Below are 21,511 nucleotides of genomic sequence, written 5' to 3'. Positions count from 1 at the left end.
CGCATCTTTCAGAAGTCTATGGCATAAGGGATAAGGGACTATCGTACAAGTTTAATTAGCCGTATTGATCACTTCTAGGTTCACTAATTAATAGTAATCCCACTTCTACGGGATAGGCAAATATAATTATGTATACTGTATGACACAAAAATCACATTAACAGTCTTCAAATACATACCATGAGCACTGAATCGTTCTAGTAATATTCTTACTGCTGGAAAGTGAATTATTAATATCAGAGAACGCATGGAAATCTACATGGAATCGACGTACACTACTATTTCTGTTGTACTCCATGCCTTACAGTAGCGACGTTTAATGGCTCGTAAAAAATAGTTCAGTTAGCAATAACTCTTATGACTTAAATTAAACTTTCAAATCCAAATCAATCAGTATCTATTTTGGTATTAAATCTTTTCCATTTCTTATTTAAATTAACAAGTATTTTTGTTTGTTTATCAAATCAGATTAGTTAGTTACACTGTACAGTACTCTATGCAGTATTACTGTATTTATACGTATAGTAAATCATGGACTACTAGAAGCATTTTTCTAGTAGTCCATGATTAAATCTAGGTTGGACAAGATAGGACCATTGACCACAATGATTCAATCATTCCGCTTTTGATGAAGGCTAGACCAAAGTATGAAATCTTCTTTCCATACTAGAATCATGCTAGGAAAAAAATAATGAAGTGGCCAGCCCAAGTACTACATCAAACAAACTGCTGCCATTACTCCAATATTAAGTTCTGAAAGACTAACGAACGCCTCCTGTAAAGCATCTATCTTAATTTAATGAACTATTTATAGAACTGATAAGCCATAAAGCAATTGCAGAGATTCCCTGGGACTTATCGATAGGGGTTTTCTATAATATTTATGACTCATGTCTGTACACTAGATGAAGGCGACGGGATAGTTAAACTGCAGTGGCTGCAATTACAATTACAGCCAGTGCTGATTTAGAGTCAATTTTTGGACGAAACAATATCAAGAAGGTACTACTCTACGAATGATGCCAGCATAGATTTTTACCTTCGATTTTATCTACAGTTAAGTAAAGCAGTATCTGTAGTTTAGAAATAAAAGCAATGATATATTATATCGTAAATAGAAAAAAAGTCACCTCTGTAGACTATGTCTTTGAAGTAATCCTACAGATTACAGTACTTTCACCATTGCATTAATTTATTAGCTCAAAAGTGTTGTAACAAAGCGAACAACCCAACTTTCAACTTCAGTTAATAAGTTGGACTGTACTCCAGTTAATATCCAACACAAGATCTATCGTTCTCGCAATGCTAAGGCAATGGAATCACCAATGTTGTAGGTATAAGATGAGGAAATGATAAAAATATTTTACGAGTTCCATGAATCTCGTTTATGTATATCATTATGATGAGTTTCTTGATTAATTATGCCGGAGTTTATTATAGATTCGATGCGATATTAATTATTTAAAAAAATTTTAGTTTAGACTTTCTTCCTCTTCGTTGCTGTGCAAAATATGACGTAAATCACACAATACATAAACAAGAAATCTCAATAGGTGTAATAGGCTAATAGCCGTAATACAAAACCCAAGTAGAAACATAGAACGCACATTTCGAAGTTTAAAAAAATTACAACTAGACTAAATTTAAAACTATGGTAATCATTACGCTCTGGTCAATGATCATCACTCCATTATAGCAACTAATACGTAAACAAATTTAATGATATAATTATTACCATAGACTACTGTTCACCAAAGTGTAGTCATAAGTATATCTCTTTCTAACTCATCGAAGTAAATATACTCTTATAACGGAGATTTAATGAAATACCCCCTAAGCACTTAGAACGGCTAATAGCCTGTTGTGATAACAATATTATTTTAGCCTATTCTCGTATGGGTGGACGATGAATGCCTTCAATTAGACACGTGATGATACTCGCTTTACTAACAACGTATTATGCTTTTCTATATGCATATGTATGTTGTCTAGTAATCTTTAAAATAGACAGAATACTCCTTTGTTAACCAGTTAATAATAAATAACAAACGGTTGATGATTCATATTGGCGTAATTGAGTCTACCAGAAGTAATTATGCTCGCATAACTAGATACCAAGGATAATAATTGATGGCCCACCGATAATTATAATTACTATATCAGCCTATCAATTACTTTGGATTTCATTTAACTCGTCATTGCTTTTTTTTCTGTTAAATCAAGAAGATATTTGCGCCCATCAAATCATTTAACTATTCCCTAACTTGACTGCCAAGCAAGATTATTTCAAGAATATTACTTGGTTTCTCTTCAATTTTAACTCACAGAGTAATAATAGTACGAGAATATAGTACACGCCTTTAATTTAAAACAAGAACTGTCAAGTCAACGCTCAACAAGGATGATTTCAACTTCAACGCCAAATTTCCTCGAATTAATCAAATCGCTTCGAATGAATGATAGAAAAGCCTACTATCAGCTACGACAACAATTCAGGTAGTTTGCTAGTAAGCAAGATTATGTAGCGAATCGATTAAGTAACTACATCAAAAGCGAAAGGCTCTAGTCTTTATGTTTATACAAATTCAACGCTGAAATGTCCTCTAAAAATGACAATCGTGATCAAATTAACCAGCGCAATACATTAGAATTGACATAGTGCTTCCTTAAATTCGTAACTCAGTTTGTTGACAGTATGATTTCGAATATTTATTTCTCACAGTCAATTAATAACATATCGGGATTTATGCTACCAGCATTGTATCGAATTTGATGAGTTCTTCTATTAGAAGTTCTTTAACCAATTATGATTTTACTGTTAGTAAATTTATTAATCCAGTGATATCAAGCAATACAAGTATTCTACAGATTACAATGTGTGATTACGGCGACTCCTAGTGTCCTTATCATAATAGATGATAGCCAAAAAATTTTATTACCCGTATCCAAATTATTGAATAAATAGAATAAAGCTAATTTATTAATGAAATCATTATGAAAAAATATCACTGAAACACTTATTAACTCATTAACCTCTTTTTAAGAACTCAAAAGTTAGTCTTCTCCTAAGGTAATAATATGATTATTCATACTGCTAAAATATCACATCGAACGGGCGCTATCTGAAATTTAGACCACGTTTGCAGTATCGGTATCAGCAAAATATTTTATTTCTAAAATAGAATTTAGAACATTCGAGTTGACATTTACCGCGGATACGCACATATATCTCTAAACTATCTAAAATGATAACAATGATGCAACTTACCGTTGCTCTAGAGATCATGGTACGCAATTTATTATCATAAAAGGCGATGGCTTAATTTAAATCAATGCTGTTACCGTCATGTTAGTAATATAGGATATTACAGTGCCTTCAATAAATGTAAAGGTTTTTGAGAAGTCATTATGTCTGATAACAACGTTTGTTCTTGCCACACCACAGGTGACAAATTGTTTATCACTCCGCATATAATTAAAATATGAAATTAAAAATCAACCTACATGTGAAAAATGCTTTAATCTAATGATATTAACAATCTAATAGCTCTGGCATATTTATCAAATAAATATAAACTAGTCAGTTACTACAGTGCCTTTATAAATCTTTATCAAATGTTTTTGTATTTATAATTTAGCCATATATCTTTATACGATGGAGCAAGACGTTGGTTGAGACTAGATTTCTCTTGGTAAGCTTAAAACAACCTGTTGCTTGCCTCTGTAATTTCTTTGTGAACAATTATAGTAGGTATCCCATGATTACGTATATACCGTATAAAATGCCTACTAATTAATATTTATTAAATTAGCACCAGTTCTCATCATTTCAAACATACGTCTATATTGTAGGTCTGATACCGTATCTTTTCTCCATCAAGCCAAAACCAGAGGCGTTTTCGTTATACGACAAAGCCAGACTGATCTTGGTCACCTAATTCTAAGTGTATTAGTTATACCCAATTTCGATCCCGAATGTCGTGCTAGCCTCAATGCTAGCATTATTGACTATGAAATTACCTATCGAAAACGTTTCCAGCGCTATGAAATATTTGATAAAGAAAAGGTTAGTTGAGGAAAATAAATGTAAAAAATTTGTAACTATTAATATAAAAAAGTCCACATACAGTCACTATCTATCAGAAAATACTCGTATAAATTGTCACTGAAATCAACAATATAGTGACAATTAAAATTAATCTCTTATACCGTTGATATGCATACGTAAAGAAGCTACATTAATTACACTTTAAGACTTCATCCCATATTTAAAACATTTATTATCGCATTTATAAGCTTCAGTAGCTATAATTTCCAAACACTAGCATCTGAATAATGGCAATTTACAAGAATATACATAACAAACTAAAATTTATCTTCATAACTATCCAAAAGTTTCTAATTATTTTTTTCTTCTTTATTTCAGGACGGATTTGCATACTTTAACAATTTAAATGATTTGGTTCGTTTTTACTCCAGCATATCCGGCCTTGACTGCAGATTAAACGTTCCGGCAACAGAATGTTGTCTTTTACGCTACGAAGCAATCTAACTGCTAATATTAGCAATTTGCTAGTTTAATATAATCTCAGGAGGATATTTATAAACTCTTACCTATTCGTGCATTTCTGTTGAAAACGCAATGTACGTTCTTGTCACAACCGAGATTGTAACACAAGAATTAAACGGGATTCTTTCCTCTAAAGTAGACTTAACTATCTAAGCAACTAACTCTAAGCACTCTTTAATCAACCAAACTTAGATTCGAGTCTTAGACGATAGATTACTCACGTTAACACAGTCATGGCATATACAATACCCGTTGTCTAAAACTGCGATTAGAATGCATACGACGTTACTACATACCGTACTTGCATGTGTAGTATTATTTCTATCAAAGATTCTCAAATTTTTGCAGACATATTGTTGAAAAACTTCTTGAATCAATTCTAATCCACACTACAATGACATTACTTACAGTACAGTACATTGGATACCTTTCAGAAAGCTACCGCATTTATAAAAAATGCTGACATGAAACCTATACATGTAATGTATGATATTAATATCCATCGTATTCTTTGTCACTAATATTACTTATGCTACAAAAAATTCATCATGCAAAGATCATATGATGTCTCAGTCCTTATTAATAAATCGATGAAATAATATCCTTCACTAATTATAATATAAATGCATTTATCGTTACTAATTCGAATTATATTAAAGATAGGACTATTTCACTAAGTTAATCGCGTAGACAGTGTTACATGATACGTATAGATTAGCTCTACTTCTTTTGTGCATATAATACCCATAGAACTTTATACATATTCATGATGTAGTATTTCGTCTACATATTACTAATACTAAACTTATAAGCATTCAACATAATGATTAATAGAGCGTATTTACTATAATGGAATGTTTGCTGGCCGGTTAGTGACCCGTTGAGAGAATACTATACAGTGTACTGTACAGTACAGTATGTACAGTGTAGCGAATTTCTGGCAGTACCGGTTCATAACCGTTTCGGAGCCATATTGAAAAGCGTTACCCACTTGCCACTAACATATGTGTCAGGATGTCAGGATAGCCATGCAATCAGTTCTATTAATAGTTAACTCACATAAGCTATTTCTATTATTGCCACAGATATTGTCCTATGCTAACTTTATAACGATTCCTAATTAATATATATATATAGAGAGAGAGAGAAAGAGAGAGAGCTCTACGATGAATATGAAATGTTTAAAAGATGCATTATTTACAACTCAACCACTAGTACAACTTGTAAAATATGCACCGTATCAGTAAATAAGCATAAAATTAATTTAAATTAGACCAAAGATATTCTACAATCTATAATCCCCCAAGAAGATCGGTTGACTACCACATTCAACGTCTTTAGCCTGGCCGTCTAATTTACGCTAATGTCTTTCCAGCCTGAATTCAATACGGCTGGAAGATAGTGATGAGCTTTGCGCATGACATTTTCCTATTCCTCACGTGATTACTATTTCTAGATAAATACCTATTAATTAATTTTAGTCGAATACTTTATCAACTTTAGTGAGAAAAGATCATGATAGGTAGCCATCTTGAGTCAACATCAAATATACGGCATACAACTGGAAATCAATAATATACTGTAGTACTACGTTATCGAGAAAGTTAATAAGCTGAAATAAATAATGAAAGGATTGCATACCTCAGATTAACTAATAAGATTAGTAATCATAAAATAGATCTTTAAATATCAGTTGAAATCTTTAGACCTTTTACGTCATTGGAGAGAATATCTCTTCAGGTATCATAGAAGAGTCGTTGTTACATATAGTCTTGAATAGAAATACATCAACGGTCATTAGCTTGCGCATATCGATTGACCTAGAATGTCAAAGAAAGAATCAAAACATGGAACCATCAGGTGACAGTATAGATCTATGTGCTCTTGTAAAAAGTTTATCGAGCTACTAAGAGCTAGCCATCTCGGTACTATTCTACTAAAAATCGATAATACGATTGTAAATTCGTTCTACTACCCACGGAAACTCCTTACTAGATTCTCACTTTATTTGTGATACTCTCACTTAATTCTTAAACAGAAACCGTCGAACTCAACTATTGTGCCTTAGAACGACTACCCCTATCAATATATCAAGAAAAACATTTTCATATAATCAAAACCATGTATCTTAAGTGTAATCAACTAACTGAATTGGTAAGACCTTTAAAAAGATCATTTATAATGCTAAGTAAATTCATAATCTTTAGCTTACCCAGATACATTTGATCCTTTACTAATTGATGGCATGATATGATCAATAAATTATTACCGAATTTCATACAGACACCTAGAATTGGTTTACTTCATCAACTTGTTCAATTGTAAGTCTAAACAGTGCAATAAATTATTCCATAATGTTTTAAATAATTTATAATATACAATTGGTCAAGCTTCTTCTCTGTTTTCAATTCTAACTATTGCCGCTGCATAAGTATTTCTCACTAAAAGCTAAAACTGTTCATATTTTACTGCGAGTAAACTCCTCCGTCCTCACGTAATGAGCAAAAATATTATTTTACTGTAATATCATCGCAAGAATTAGTCCACAATCGCCGTAATATCAACTCGCTAAACATTCAAGTTACTTGTTTATTGAACTCAATAATAACACTGGGCTCTTTTCCAGATATCTACCCTTAAACTATCTAACAGCTTTACCTTCCGGTTTGTAAGCATTATCAATTCTCATAGAACTTATTAGAAACTTTTAAGACTCCATAAATAAATTATACAGCATATAATACCCTATGTATTACTCTTACAGAAATTGGAAATCTTCGCAATCTACAAACTTTAGATGTAAGTTGTAATCAACTTCAAAGCTTACCGCTTAACATTGGGCAAATGGGTTCACTTCAAAGATTAAACTTATACAGAAACAAATTGCATGATCTTCCGTCAGGTAATCATTGACTAGTTGCTACCCATATTATTATTAATTATAGTGATAATATAATCTACGATATCATCAGAATGAAAAACGACCTACTGTATTTATAACTCGATAATTCTTATCGATAGCAGTATTACGCTAATGAAACATGTTTAGTATGAAATTAAATTGAAATCATATAAATAAACAATTTACACAAGTTATAGACTAACCCAACGTGCACAATATCTTAATTGAATTACAGAAATTGGCCAACTTAAGCAATTAAAAAGTTTAAATATAGCGAGTAATCAAATACGAAGACTGCCGGAAGAACTTGGAAATTGTAATAAATTAGATTGTTTAATTGCCGAATATAATGATTTGATACGACTACCAAACAGCATCATCATGCTTTCAAAATTAGAATATCTATCTGTGTCTGGTAACAAAATTACCGAATTGCCTCATGGTAAGTTTTACTAGCCAATGGATACAAGAAAAGGTCAAAGTTGCGCAAATTTCAAATTTGTAGTTTTGCCATTAACTTAAATCTCGGTCACGGAAATATTTTTTATCTCCTCGGAACAGATATGTCATCTATGAAAGCATTATCAGTTATTACTATCGATAACAATCAGCTCAGCTACCTACCAGCAGCTATTGCCAAACTACAGAATCTTCAATACTTCTCACTTCGTGGTAACGAAAAACTACACACTCAAGATAGGTTGCAAATAGTACTCGGTAAGTCGCATACAATAAAAGCAAATTCTTCAATTTAATTTTATTTTTGCTGTAAATAAGTGATTACAACATTACAAATTATTGTAAACCCCAGCTTTGGAAGAAGGTATTTTCCTATCAGTCAGATGTGAATACTTCATTCTAACTGTATATATGCATATCTAAATTGTACGATCAAGATAAACGTGCGGTCGTAATTTCGAATGATGGTGACGTTATAACTAATAAATCGCAAAAGGTACTGCCGCTAGTAGAATTAAGTATTAGGGCACTAAATGAAGGTGAGTAGAAGAGGCACAAATATCTAATTATAACGTTTAACCTCTCCCACTATGCATTATTTAGTCCACTACTCAACTATATACTAGGACAATATTTGAATTATTAGTTCTGTGTTTCACTAGATATCGTCGCTGCTTTTAACTGCCGTGACTCCCCCTTACCACAGCAAATTCTTAAAGATATGAAAGCCAAAGGTCACTGCTGGAAATGTGGAAATAAATTTTATCGCCACTGGTTTGCTAAATTGTCTAGCTTAGAGTCAATCACAAACGAAAATCGCAACTTGCAAGGCACAGTAATTATTCCGTCGGATAGCAATTGTGTTTATGGGTTTTGTACGTGGAACTGTGCAAAATTATTTTAATTTTGATAAAGAAATTTTAAAGATACAGACGCTAACAAATACAGATTATCAATTCATGCCTTGCACGATTGTATCTCGCTTAAAGAAGTAAATGATCTAAATCTGTGAATAGGGGGGTGAATCCACCGAAATATTTATGTTCGTTTATGGTATCATTGATCTGTATGATAAGTAAAGTCTGTTGATTACTATGTAAAGAACGAAAGAAAACCATAAAATTTCGAAGTGAATGAAGTGCTGCTTTTAATTCTTCTTTGTTAGACCTATTTAAGGGTGCAATGTGGCATAGGTAAAATTAAAGCTGTTGTAATTCTATAACAGAAGTAGCAATATATTAGTACATTTAAATGTACGCAAAATAAAAATATAACAGACATATACTTAAATCTTTATTTACAAAATTTTAGACATGCAGGGTTCTGACAGAACATACCACTTCTCTCCATTTGCACAAATACTTATTAACATGTCATAAAATAATATTTTAATGAATCTGATCAAAGAAAGTTTTGGCCTTTGAAAAGCACCCATCTAACTTAAACTATAACGTATTGGAGGAGTAGTCACGGAATCGCCATACTTGTCTTCAAACGAAACAGTTAACTCGACACTTTTTACGCTACTTTGCAACTTTAATAATTTCTTCATCCTAGAAGGAATAACATACATGTTAAAAAAACAAAATCGCTATATTGCACGCAATCTAAAATCAATTTTGCGTAAAGAAAGTGTTCTAAATTCATATCTTACGTTTGATCCCTTTTTTTAGCATGCCCAGGCATCACGGCCATATAAATGATCTTAACTCCATGCATGACCGCCGTAGCAGTAAGTTTATAATGATCCTAAAAGGAACAAACCATCTTAATAATGAGTTTAGTAATTTTATATAATTTACATAGATTACCTTGAACCACTGTATAAACTGTGACAATGTAAAAGATTCATCTCCTACAACATCCCATCGGTCCCACGACGTATACGAAATATCGTCACTATCAAGTCGTTAGAATATTTATTATCCATTTATGATCTGCATTTCGTTAACTAAAGATTTTAAAATTTTCTTAATGATATAAAACTATTATTTATAATAGTTACTTAATAGCTGTTTTATTTGCAGGTCCAGGTTCTGATAGGAGTACCAATGGTATAGCCAAATTGATAAACGCGTTTCGATAGCCATTTAGAGGTAATTGACTTACAATCTTGATTAATTCAGCCGTAACCTAAGCATTAACATGAATTAGTTATCGGTATCTGTCACGGTACGAACCACCGTGAAGAGTAAATGACTAAATTTAGTGGTTAACATATATATATATGGAGATAACTAATAATGACTTACAGTAAGGACTACGGTAGCTATTATTTTGTTACAGTAAATTATGTTGTACTGTAGTAAGAATTCTCATAAGGTAACTAATGCTAATTGATTATAGTCTTATGTCTTGTAACGCTTGTGATGAATATCCTGAAGACATTTAATTATCGATGATACTATAAATAATTCTGTGTATGGACATACTGTAATCTAATTATCTAGAATCGTTCAGTACATGTCTAAGATTATGACTAATTTTTGTATTAATTTAGCTATCCAATATGAACTAAATTCATGAACTGTTATAACTCATACATGATAGCAGCTGCCGAAGGGTATTTAAGCTCGGCAGATAGTTGAATATAAGAGAGTTCTATTGTTGTTTAACGTAGAAACAAAAGCGTCTAAATTCTTGTGAGTTAGTTAAGGGATACTGAATCCCAGAGACTATAGTAATTTAGAGATTTATTTTACGTTATCTTTGTCACGAAGCTGGTTGTGACGGTATCATATCTTTTTCAATTAATTGATTTACAAATTATCGATCCATATAATTGCTTACTAAACCAGCAACGGTAGCAGTTGTCGTAGCAATAGCGGGCACTATCTTTCCAGCAATTCTTTTTGTTTTTAGTCTATCAACAGTTTCAATTCCATACATCATAGCCCGAAGATTCTTTAAGAGATTTAAAATAGCTTTAAACAAATATAAAAATTTATACAGATTTTATGCATACGTATAAAGCTACTTGAAAGTACTTCGAAATAAATTTAGTTGAGGAAGCAATTTGTATTTTCACAAAATCACAATTTCAGACAAGATTACTATTCTCTTAAAACTACAGTGTGGAAATACTTATAGACTATATTATAAATACTAAACTATCCATTAATGATATAGCGTTAAGTCATTAGGCACAATTATAAGCATAGTAGTACATCAACTGAAATCGTAAATTTCATGAGATGATACTAACAGAAGCTGCTGTAATAAAGTCAATATGTCCATTTCCGTCATCGTCTTTTTCAAATGGATGAACATGCAGCGAAGGTATTACGGAAGCTGAAACGATGTATAATTATAATCAAAAGAGAATAATATCATGAACATAAAATATTTCATAGTTGTGCGTAATAGCGTAAAATTAACAAAATACGAACGATTCTCAGTGGATCCTGAGCTCTTTATAAAACTGACAACATCATGAATATATTTTTCAATTTTCGTCTCCACTTTTGTTATTTCCTCTTTCTTCACCGATTCATCAACAACAATTTCCTAGACAAATTCCAAAATATACCTTTACTTTTGATATCAGCACAAAAGAATATTTATAAACTGTACTCATTATAGCGATCTAATGCTAACCTTATTTGATTTGGTATATACAGGAATAACAGTGTCAGCAACGATAGCAGGAATAGATATCCGCGCTAGCTATTAATTATAAGTTCATCAAGAGTAAGTGAAATTATTAACAGCAACTGCAAAAATATAGAGCTCAAAAAGATCTACAGCAGGATGCACCTATACATATTCATTACCTGTTGATTATACGATAAGCCATAAACATCTGCAAGTAATCTAGCCGTTGATTCAATAAATGCTATATGACTACAATAATGTACATTTATTAGACGAACAATTGCAAAATAGCTTCTAATTTATTACTCACGTTTCGTTATGTACATCAAATTGTAGAGGAGCGGGAGGACGTTTAGGAGAACTCCAAAATAATGCTACACGTACGAAAATAAAATATATTAATACAAATTGCTTATGAAGAACTCGAGTAACAAAGTTGTATTGTGTGTTTCTTGCATAAAGGATCATATCTTACATCCATCAGAAAGGGTTGCACTTAGTGGGAACGCATCTAACAACTGACGAGCCTAAAATAGTAGAAACAATTAAACTCAAAGACGTACAAGGAACTAGGCCCAGATTAACTCCGGTACCCATATAAATACTTTACCTTATGATTGAAATACTTTTCGAATTTAATTCTGGCAATTCTGATACAATCTTCCCAAGTATGGAGCCTGTTATTTAACAGCTTCGCGACTACTACGATCCCTTGTAAACTTTGGTTTCTCTCAAGTTTCTGTTAAGAATGAGTAGTAGCGGTTTAATACATACTTGCACATATAACGAGGTAATAGCAATATTGGGTTCGTTTTCAGGTCATGTAAATGGCTTTGGAGTTCATTCGTATTTAACATGGATGTTAACATACATTACCTCTATAATTTCATTTGGTTGACCATGAATTGACCAAAATTTTGAATAAGTAGAAGGTTTATGTACCATAAAAGATTCAAACTGTATAAGCGCATGTTTTTAGTAAAATAGAGATTAATAAATTGACGGAAGATAATTACCAAAGTGATAAATTTTATCTTAAACAGGTTAACCTTATCTCTTGCCCATTGAATAGTATGTTCAATACGTGCTGGGAAAGATTTTAAGGTACAATAAGGAATAACAGTCTCATCATTTGCATCACGCTAGAGACATAACATAATACCATAACCGCAACGAATTAGTTTCATCATGATATTAGCATCGAATTCAAATTAATTAATCAATCAAAAACTTGCAGTAACCTGATCGGAGTAAGTCTCTGTTTCAAATGGTAAGATAACCTTCATGAATCGAAAAACAATCAAAACTTAACAGTGTACAGACAATTATGAAATACTGAACAAATTTATAATAGTTTTAGTATCAGCTCAGATAAGATCATAAAGTATTAAATAAATATACTTAGACTTATTTAACTATAAAAATTACCTGGACATGCCCTTTAGGGCCAGTCGTTCCAGAATCTAGTAGAGGTCGCTGATTACTTACACAACGGCTATTAGTTTAGCAGGAATCAGTAATTACTAACTTCTACAATCATAACATTGTAATAGTAATAAAGCGCCAGAACTACAAATCTTACCCATCCATGTATCGTCTAGCTTCAACATTATCAAGAGCATTTACAACGACGTGTAACGTTTTAAAAAATGAATCACAGTGAACACTCGTTTCAGTACTAGGACCAACTACAGTAAAAAAATATTAATTAGAAATGTTATAAACTTTAGCCACACTTAGAAAAATAGCCATATAGACAGCCATATTTTAATCGCAAATTCACGGATTGTACCTCGAAATTGCTGAGCCTCGATATGAATATCTGAGTTTTAGAAAGCGTAAAACTCTAGGTCAGATATTTTCGGCAATATAAAATATCACAAAATGATTCAGAGTCCTTTACGACAAACCTGGATTGATTACTCGAGTAACCTCTGCAGAACAAACTGCCTTCGATTTCTAAATAATACGCATGTTTGCTTAATTTAATATAAGTACTTAAGCTGAAGTCTGAAACATACTGTATTGTGATTTAAACTACCTGAATATGGGATTCTCTAAATAAAAATTGCCGATTTAGATTCGATTTTTCTATAAGATCATGATCAGTTATTGTCATTAGCCCATCTACGGAAGTAGCAATCCCTGTTAGTGCACAGTTCTTTAACATTTCACATCCAATTGCTCCACACCCAACCTGTAAAAGATATATAGGATGTCGTATACATTTACAGGCATGAAAGTCAATAACTACTACGCTACAAATATATATCGTGTAAACGTACTATAGCACTATTAAGTTAAAGAATTAGGTCATACTCATTTACCATAAACAGCCTCAACTTAGACAAGCGCTCGCAAATATCATTTCCAATACATATTCGTAGTCCATCATATCGATCATTTCTAAAAGTAAGCAATGGATTAACATTCATTAAACCTTAAATACATTTTTTGCTACTTTAAAATTAAAAGTTTACAATAATACCTTGGTAAAAACATAGAATTGTCTTTGCTTCCATCAAATAAACTTTGAGTTTCTAGGCACAACTGCGTGATAAGTTTAACAATAAGGTTTTGAAGATACCGCAAAAAATGACTTTATGGTTACAAACGTTGTACCCATTGTTTTATAGGTGCGTATTTATTAGTTAGCGCAATAAGAACTTCTTGGCCAACAATGCCGCCCATGGTTGCAACTAATGGCTGAAAACATCCCTGGCAAGTGTACGCCAACTGTGTAACTATATCAACATCTAATTTATCAACCTAAAGGTAAATTCAACGATCTTCAATTATAATTAACCTCTCCATCAATTTGACTACATATCAAATAAATATCAATCACCATGCATATAAATGATACCTTTGTAATCATGCTATCAATTATTGACAGTGCTATGTTAATGACTTGCTCAGCATCTTTAGTGTCCCTTTATAGATTTAAATTGATAACACCCATTTTTAAACTGAAATCTAAACCAATTCATCAAGCTACTTCATGTTAGAATGACGGTCCTTACTTCAACTAATGAATAACCTTAGAAACAGTAACTAATAGTTCGCTAATACAAAAACGTCATTGCAAGCCTACACGCAAATTAACAATAGCTAGATAAAGATAATTCATAAATTCATTGCAGTTAAACCTTATCCTTGGCATTCGCTTATAGCCATCGTTGAAGGTATGTAAGGCTCTTAAAGCAATTATACTTTGCAAATTTACCTAAACAATATAGAATGCTCTAAAATAAGTGCTGCCAGTCAAAATTGATGGCCTCGTTTCTCGAATCACGAACCTCAGGCTTGCTAAAATCTGTCATTGCAATATCAGGTTTATTAAATTGCGTTGATAGATCCTCCTTTTATAGCAAAATTTAAAATAGAAAAGCAAAAATGTGAGGATATCCAAACGTGACTAAGTTAAAAACATCCATTCAGATGGCCGACTGCTTAAATCTTACAAATTGCACATTAAACGGTATCTTAACGCGAACACATGTACCACCGTTGGCATACGACCCAAATTGGTCGGAGGTTGTATCACAAATGGTAAATTCGTCCGGACTGATCACTACAAAGAGCAAGAATCGAGAAAAATTTTGAGAACTTACCCATGCTACAGTACTAACATTATTACTGCCGACTAATACCTGTTATTTGTTCAATTCTATTATTTAATGCAGTCATTCCTTTAATTTCACGAAATTTTACGTAATCTCCAGTTGTTAGACCATGACGCACGCCATATATTGTCTTCACTACCGCAGGATTATCCTAATTTAAATAATTTAAGTAAAATTATTGCATTATAGTATATTTGACGATATAAGATCTCAGTGTCATCAGTAACCCTACTTTAGATACGTTGGATAGAAGTATTTCTTCAGGCTCTTCTCCATCTCCATCAATAACTTGAAAACTCTCACCAAAATCACAAAATAAGAAGGAGAATAATCCAAATACATCAGCTGAAATAAACTAATAAAGAGATGCATTAGCATTTCAAAATTGATTTGTGCAAGCGAGGAGTAATGACGAGTTATATGCAAGATAATTTAATTTAAGAATAAATATTATCAGCTAGAAGCACCATTTCATTTTTTGATAACTGTAGAATATCTCAATACTTACAGCAATAGGTGGATCTTGCGATCGACAAAACTGATCTACGACAACTTGTAACTCTAACGGACTTTCAGTTAAAACGACACATTGATATTGTAATAAGAACGATAGGTCACTTTCGCAATTGAATGGAGTAGTTGAAACATCCACTACAACATGTGGATTAAGTTGAGAGATGCTTTGAAAACTTGCCTTCGCTCTGTAAAATAGAAGATGGCAGTGCGAATGAAAGACATAAAACAACTTACGAATAGAATATTGATAACTTTTGATATGATTAATTAATTATAAAAATAAATGACAACTTATTAGCTCTGTATCCAACATAAGTGTATGATAAGAATTTACGTTTACGAGTATCTAGCAAATTAGTCAATTAGTTGAATTAATTTAATTAATCATTATCGATATATTGACTCCACATAAGTAAACCGTACCTATTCTCAATTTTTGTAATGTTTTCGGTATTTAAATAGAATTGGGTTCCAAGATCATAGACAGAAGCGTTTTTGACATCGTGAAGTGTTAGACCCTGCCACATTTAGATGTTACGATTTAGCCGTAGTATCAAATCATTTAGAATTATCCATCAGACTACTTCCCAAAAAGGGAAACAGTAGTATAGTAACTCTGCACATAAGGATAATACTTGTGGCTAAAATGGCAGAGAATAGTTGCCTATGGCTGCAAGACTTTCATTCTTTACAAAGACTGATACATTACGGTATGCGGCAATTCATTGCTATGGAATAATTTACCTTAACACCGGCCAACGTTACATTTTTTGCTTCGATATCATAGAGGACACCATGATGTTTTGATAATAGTTAATTATAATTAACAAGAATGAATGCTTAAGTCAAGGAAATGTCATGATAGATCGAGTATTTTACACTATCATCATAAGCTATACCTATTTCAACGCCAAGGCCTCCTAAACCGCTAAGAAATACCTTAGCCTTCGATAGTTGGCGCATAGCAAGATCGCCCAACATGTACCTTTGTCGACTGTCATTATCAAAATAGAGAAAAATGAGCACAGTAGTACTTACACCTGTCAATGGTTTACACCGTATATAGTAATAGCTATTCCTACAGCATTGACATCAGTAAAATGACATGGTCTACCACGTATAATATATAGCCTGTATTGAATTATTCACTGTTACTGTAAAATTAAATCGTTCTAACTAGTCTATCATTGAAATGATGTGTTCTTCTTGAACATCTTTTGAAGCATCACTGCACAGCGATGTTCGTTATGAATGCCATAATTGAGCTTGAAGGGTCTTGCTACTGTACCGGTAAGGTATCTTTAACTACTGTATCTCTTACCCATGCATGATAATATTTATTACCTATAAAATGAATCATCGATATCAACTTCTGTAGCCATTTTTGAAACTGTATAGCAGCAAATCACTCTTGTAAATATTTTCTATGTTGAATTTGGAGTTTGACGAATCGGAAGGTTCAATTTTCGACCAAGGCTCTGCTGTGCCCCTTTACCACTGCTGCACTTGTATATTGTACAATACCGTACAGTACCGCATAAACCATCTACAGTAAATTTACTGCTAGCTGACAGCTAAGTACAGTAGTTAGACTGTTCTACAGTATACAGACGGAGAGACCGATCAATGACTACTACTACCATGGATCATAGACTACTGAACTGAATGTACAGTACTGTACTGTAGTCTACAGTATGATCCATGCTAGTAGCAGTACTGTACACTGTGGACTATTAAATTCACAGTAGCAGTCAATTTACCAGTATTGGCCAATGGCCATACAGGACAGTACTAATGCTCTAGTGGTACAACGAACAGTACATACAATCTATGATGATTGCATCACCATAATTGAGCAAACTTAGATAAATAAAATATAGGGAAAATTATTAAAATAGAAGATCAATTTTTATAATATAATAACTGAAAGTGATTGCAATATTAGACTATTGTCATAGATGCAGTTACACCATTAGTATGTTAACCTTGGTACAAAAAAATCGATAGCCAACGCAAGGTTACCTTGATAGCAGTAGTTTCCCGTCCAGTCTGGTGGGTAATGGCAGCTATATCCATCCATTAGGGCCATCTATTGATGCATGTTCCATGATTCTGACACGGACTACTCTGGCAACTATTTAAATCTATCAATTTATTGGCAAAAGATGGGATAAAACCAATAAAATACTACCATATTCTGTGATGATTTTATCCTAAAATTATTTAAAATTCACCTATTATCGAACAGCAGGTGACGGTAAAGCCAACGTATTTATAAATAAATGATATCGATACCAATATCTTATTCAAATACATCATTAATGATAGTGATATTGTCTTAGAACTCGTAATTATTTGGCTTGAATATTAACTGTTAGAGCGTTACCTTGATAGCAACGATTTCCAGTCCAGTCTTACCTTGATAGTAACGATTTCCAGTCCAGTCTTGTGGACAAGTGTAGGTATAGGTGCCATTAAAACCATCAATATATGTGGCATGTCTATACAAACAAGGTGACAGGGCGCAAACACTACCATCTATAACTCTGATTGACAGCTAATTAACAAAATAGATTCAAAAATGTTATACAATTAGTTAGATTCACTATGGAATATATATAAATAGTGATAGATTAGCTACGATATATGTTGCACTTAAATACATGAAAAGAATTAAACACTATACTCGTATGTACATACATGATAACTGCATGATAGTGCTTGTAATACTGTAGGCGACAAGATTGTAAAAGGCTGACTAATAATTTGCTAATTGTAGCGCGAAGTATAAATTGTAATCAGATCTAGGTGTAACTACACCTATCGATGCTTTGGAATATCGTTAATAATAAATATCAGTTATAAATCTTACTCACGAAGTAAACTCATTACTAAAAACATATAAAAAACACTTCTGTAGTAGATTCAGCTAATTACTGTATGATCTTGTATCAAGTTAGGGATTTACTCAGATTTTGAGTTAGGCGATTGCGAACCTAAGAGGTTGTAAAACCCAAGCTTTAAAACTTCAAAGAACTAATTTATAGATGTAAATACTTCATAATGATAGAATACCACTAGTGATAAGTAATCTACATCTATTACCCAATGATGGATTGAAGGATGCATAAAATTTTATTAAATATATTATTTATTGTAATCACGAAATCCTTGAAACAAATGTACAGTACCATGAAAATTGTATTGACCAGTTTACTGCCAAACATCGACTATACTGCGAGCTGTTGTTCAATAATGATGGCAATACAAATTTCGATAAATATTTCACATTAATTTCATATTTATTCAGGATTTACTGTATAACAATGCCTAGCTAGAGTAATAACCAGAGTAATTAATTAGTAATATTTACTTTTATAATTTTTAAAATTTAACGGTAATTATCAGTTTAATATCTCACTGTTATGCTTGTGCGATAAATGAAGTTATCAACGTTTTCATTTTTGTATAAAAGAATTTAACTACAGAAAGAGTTATTTTCCAGCCAATATAATATGGATTGCCTTCCTTATATATGAGTAGAAAGATAATGAGCAAGGCTGTAACTCCCTTGGGTTCCATGGTAGGTGAAGAGATTAATTTTTTTAAGTAGTATCCGGAATTCAGACCATATTAATGGTGAGCTAGAATTTACTACGATCAAGAATTAACCTTTAAATGTATTCAAGAATTTATTGCCATTCTAGGCTAAGTCTTAGAAAGTAGTTATAGAACAAATATCCTCGCAGTGGCTTTAACAGTGAATTTTCCAAGGATTTAATATTATCTGCAACGTACACTAAAGCAGCCTGAAAGACAAACAAGTGTACAGCCCTATCAAGTTTCTACAGTCTCATAAGATAATTTATACTATTCTAGTGATATAAAATCATAAAATTGGATTACGTTGCGATTATTGACAGTTAATAGGAATATGCATGCAAAATACAGCGGCAGCATATATTTGATTTGCATAAACTGCAAACCAAATACTGGTACCTTTGATTATATATATACTGTATATTATGGAATATGATGCCATCACATCATAATTAATATTGATTACGTACACATGTGTTGTTGCATTAAATTGACTAAATTGAATTTGAAATTTCAACGTTTTCGGTTTCCGTCTATTGAAATTTCTTTTACGAGCTGTGTATAGCTTTTTACAGTTAATGGAATACATATCTCCTATAATATACAGCGGTGGCATAGTATAGAGGATGTAATTTGCTTAATGATCTTAAACTTGATATATTTCGTATTAATTACTATATACTAGAATTCTTTATAAGACTTGTACTATGACTGTCGCTAATTAGCAAGCTTACTCATAAGAATAGTATCGTTCTTATTTATAGCTACAGTAATAACGTATGAAAAACTAACATATTTGCTATAAGATACAGTAGCTGCATAGTACAATTTGATTTACATGTGAATAGCAAATTTGATCTTAATACATCAGATATCAATTACTAGAGATAGAATAAACTAGATTAAAGGCTTTAGTATTTGTTTTAATTACTGTGTCTTAAACTCTCAGCAAGATTTATACTATAATAGTTTATAATTAACAAGATTGCAAGTGCCCTTTAGCCTAAAGGGTCTGATATGGTATATTTTTACTTATTAATTTTCATTTGAAATTTTTATCTAGTATGCGCGTAGAGCAGCATTACGGTAATGTATAGAAGATTGTATTTTGTATAAAACAGTAAACTTGATGTCATTGGATCGATTCAGAGTAGCTATTAACATCGAAATTGTATCTAATATTAGCGACGTTATATCAAGACTGATAAAATGTCGTTTAAACCCGTCAAAGGAACTAAAATCTTTCGCGCAATCCATCAAAGTTATTACACCGAACTAAAATAAATAGTTTAATTGCAATGATACTACGCATATCACGTGGCAAAATGACGTTAGTAAGAATTAAATTTTTATTCTTTAATCCTATCATATAACTGCGGAGCAGAATATGCCAGAGACTGTCTAAAGCTTCTTATCCATTAATTAATAAAATTGAATAGCAATTAAATGGTTTGTTGAATTTGAATTGAATAAATAGTGCAATATGGAAAACCGTATAGGAATATGAATTAGTCCATGGTTATCCATGGTAACAAGCCATTGATTGCATTACAATAGAAAGAATAGATCAAATAATAAATCACATCTGTATTACATTAGTGCAACTTTGTTTTGGATCTTAGAAACAAGGCAAATACTATTGATCTCTTGAGCAATAATCAAACTACAACAATCTCGCTTTGATCCACATTATTCTTTGCCTTGACATTAATGTAATCTTTTGGTTATTTGCAGCTATTTTTTGTAGTAGGAAATTGATCTAGACCGAACGCTCATTAACTTGAATAATTACTTCTAAATTAGACGTACATTACTTGATGACCCATTTTACTAAGATTATGATAGCATTGAGCATTTAATTTAAGTAATTCAAAATGGAATAGACACTGCTGATATATTCTACCTTTGATAATTAATTAATGGTATCCACCAGGCGTTAACGATAATTTATGAAGAAGAAAATCAAGATATCTAAGCTTGCTTTTAATGCTTATTAGTTTAAAATTACTCAAAGAGGATAGTGAATACAATATTGGTTTAACTGATAAAGCTACTTTAACGCTAATTTAAACGCTATAACAAGATAATAAACTTCACGCAATTGTCGGTGAGTACAAGTAAGTCGTAAGAATAATCAAAATTATTTTTTTCTCGCCTTTTTTCATTATTGTTGAAAATTTTTTACAGTAGATAGAAATAGTGCTAGAATCTTAATAATGCTGAAATTAGCGCAATATAGAATAAT

General features: G+C 32.0%; 3 protein-coding genes across 3 annotated transcripts; 2 read left to right on the top strand and 1 right to left on the bottom strand.

The window, feature by feature from the left end:
• Positions 1-2,400: 2,400 nt before the first annotated feature.
• TRIADDRAFT_54438 (uncharacterized protein) lies at positions 2,401-4,551 on the top strand (the record flags this gene model as incomplete). The annotated part of the gene is made up of 4 exons (XM_002110928.1): positions 2,401-2,495; positions 3,638-3,691; positions 3,852-4,065; positions 4,426-4,551. 4 exons carry the CDS (start codon positions 2,401-2,403, stop codon positions 4,549-4,551), a joined length of 489 nt encoding a protein of 162 aa, XP_002110964.1.
• A 2,778-nt stretch (positions 4,552-7,329) lies between these two features.
• On the top strand, positions 7,330-8,127 carry TRIADDRAFT_6376 (uncharacterized protein; the record flags this gene model as incomplete). The annotated part of the gene is made up of 3 exons (XM_002110927.1): positions 7,330-7,471; positions 7,707-7,913; positions 8,033-8,127. Coding segments are annotated over 3 exons (444 nt in total), but the record flags the coding sequence as incomplete, so codon positions are not given.
• A 1,238-nt stretch (positions 8,128-9,365) lies between these two features.
• TRIADDRAFT_54436 (uncharacterized protein) lies at positions 9,366-17,048 on the bottom strand (the record flags this gene model as incomplete). Its single annotated transcript, XM_002110402.1, has 32 exons — positions 9,366-9,483; positions 9,585-9,679; positions 9,742-9,829; positions 9,936-10,063; positions 10,721-10,834; positions 11,357-11,437; positions 11,528-11,596; positions 11,704-11,773; positions 11,835-11,898; positions 12,000-12,051; positions 12,135-12,263; positions 12,401-12,481; positions 12,574-12,666; positions 12,766-12,804; positions 12,953-13,019; positions 13,107-13,212; positions 13,435-13,483; positions 13,566-13,721; positions 13,852-13,930; positions 14,013-14,074; positions 14,147-14,293; positions 14,391-14,457; positions 14,674-14,750; positions 14,824-14,886; positions 14,989-15,098; positions 15,178-15,301; positions 15,383-15,505; positions 15,659-15,851; positions 16,090-16,184; positions 16,411-16,439; positions 16,566-16,660; positions 17,011-17,048. 32 exons carry the CDS (start codon positions 17,046-17,048, stop codon positions 9,366-9,368), a joined length of 2,901 nt encoding a protein of 966 aa, XP_002110438.1.
• Positions 17,049-21,511: the final 4,463 nt, after the last annotated feature.

This window comes from Trichoplax adhaerens, genomic scaffold (assembly GCF_000150275.1).
Source record: "Trichoplax adhaerens TRIADscaffold_3 genomic scaffold, whole genome shotgun sequence".
Taxonomy (NCBI): domain Eukaryota; kingdom Metazoa; phylum Placozoa; class Uniplacotomia; order Trichoplacea; family Trichoplacidae; genus Trichoplax; species Trichoplax adhaerens.
The sequence above is the reverse complement of the archived record's forward strand: the minus strand, read 5'-3'. Positions and strand labels throughout refer to the sequence as shown.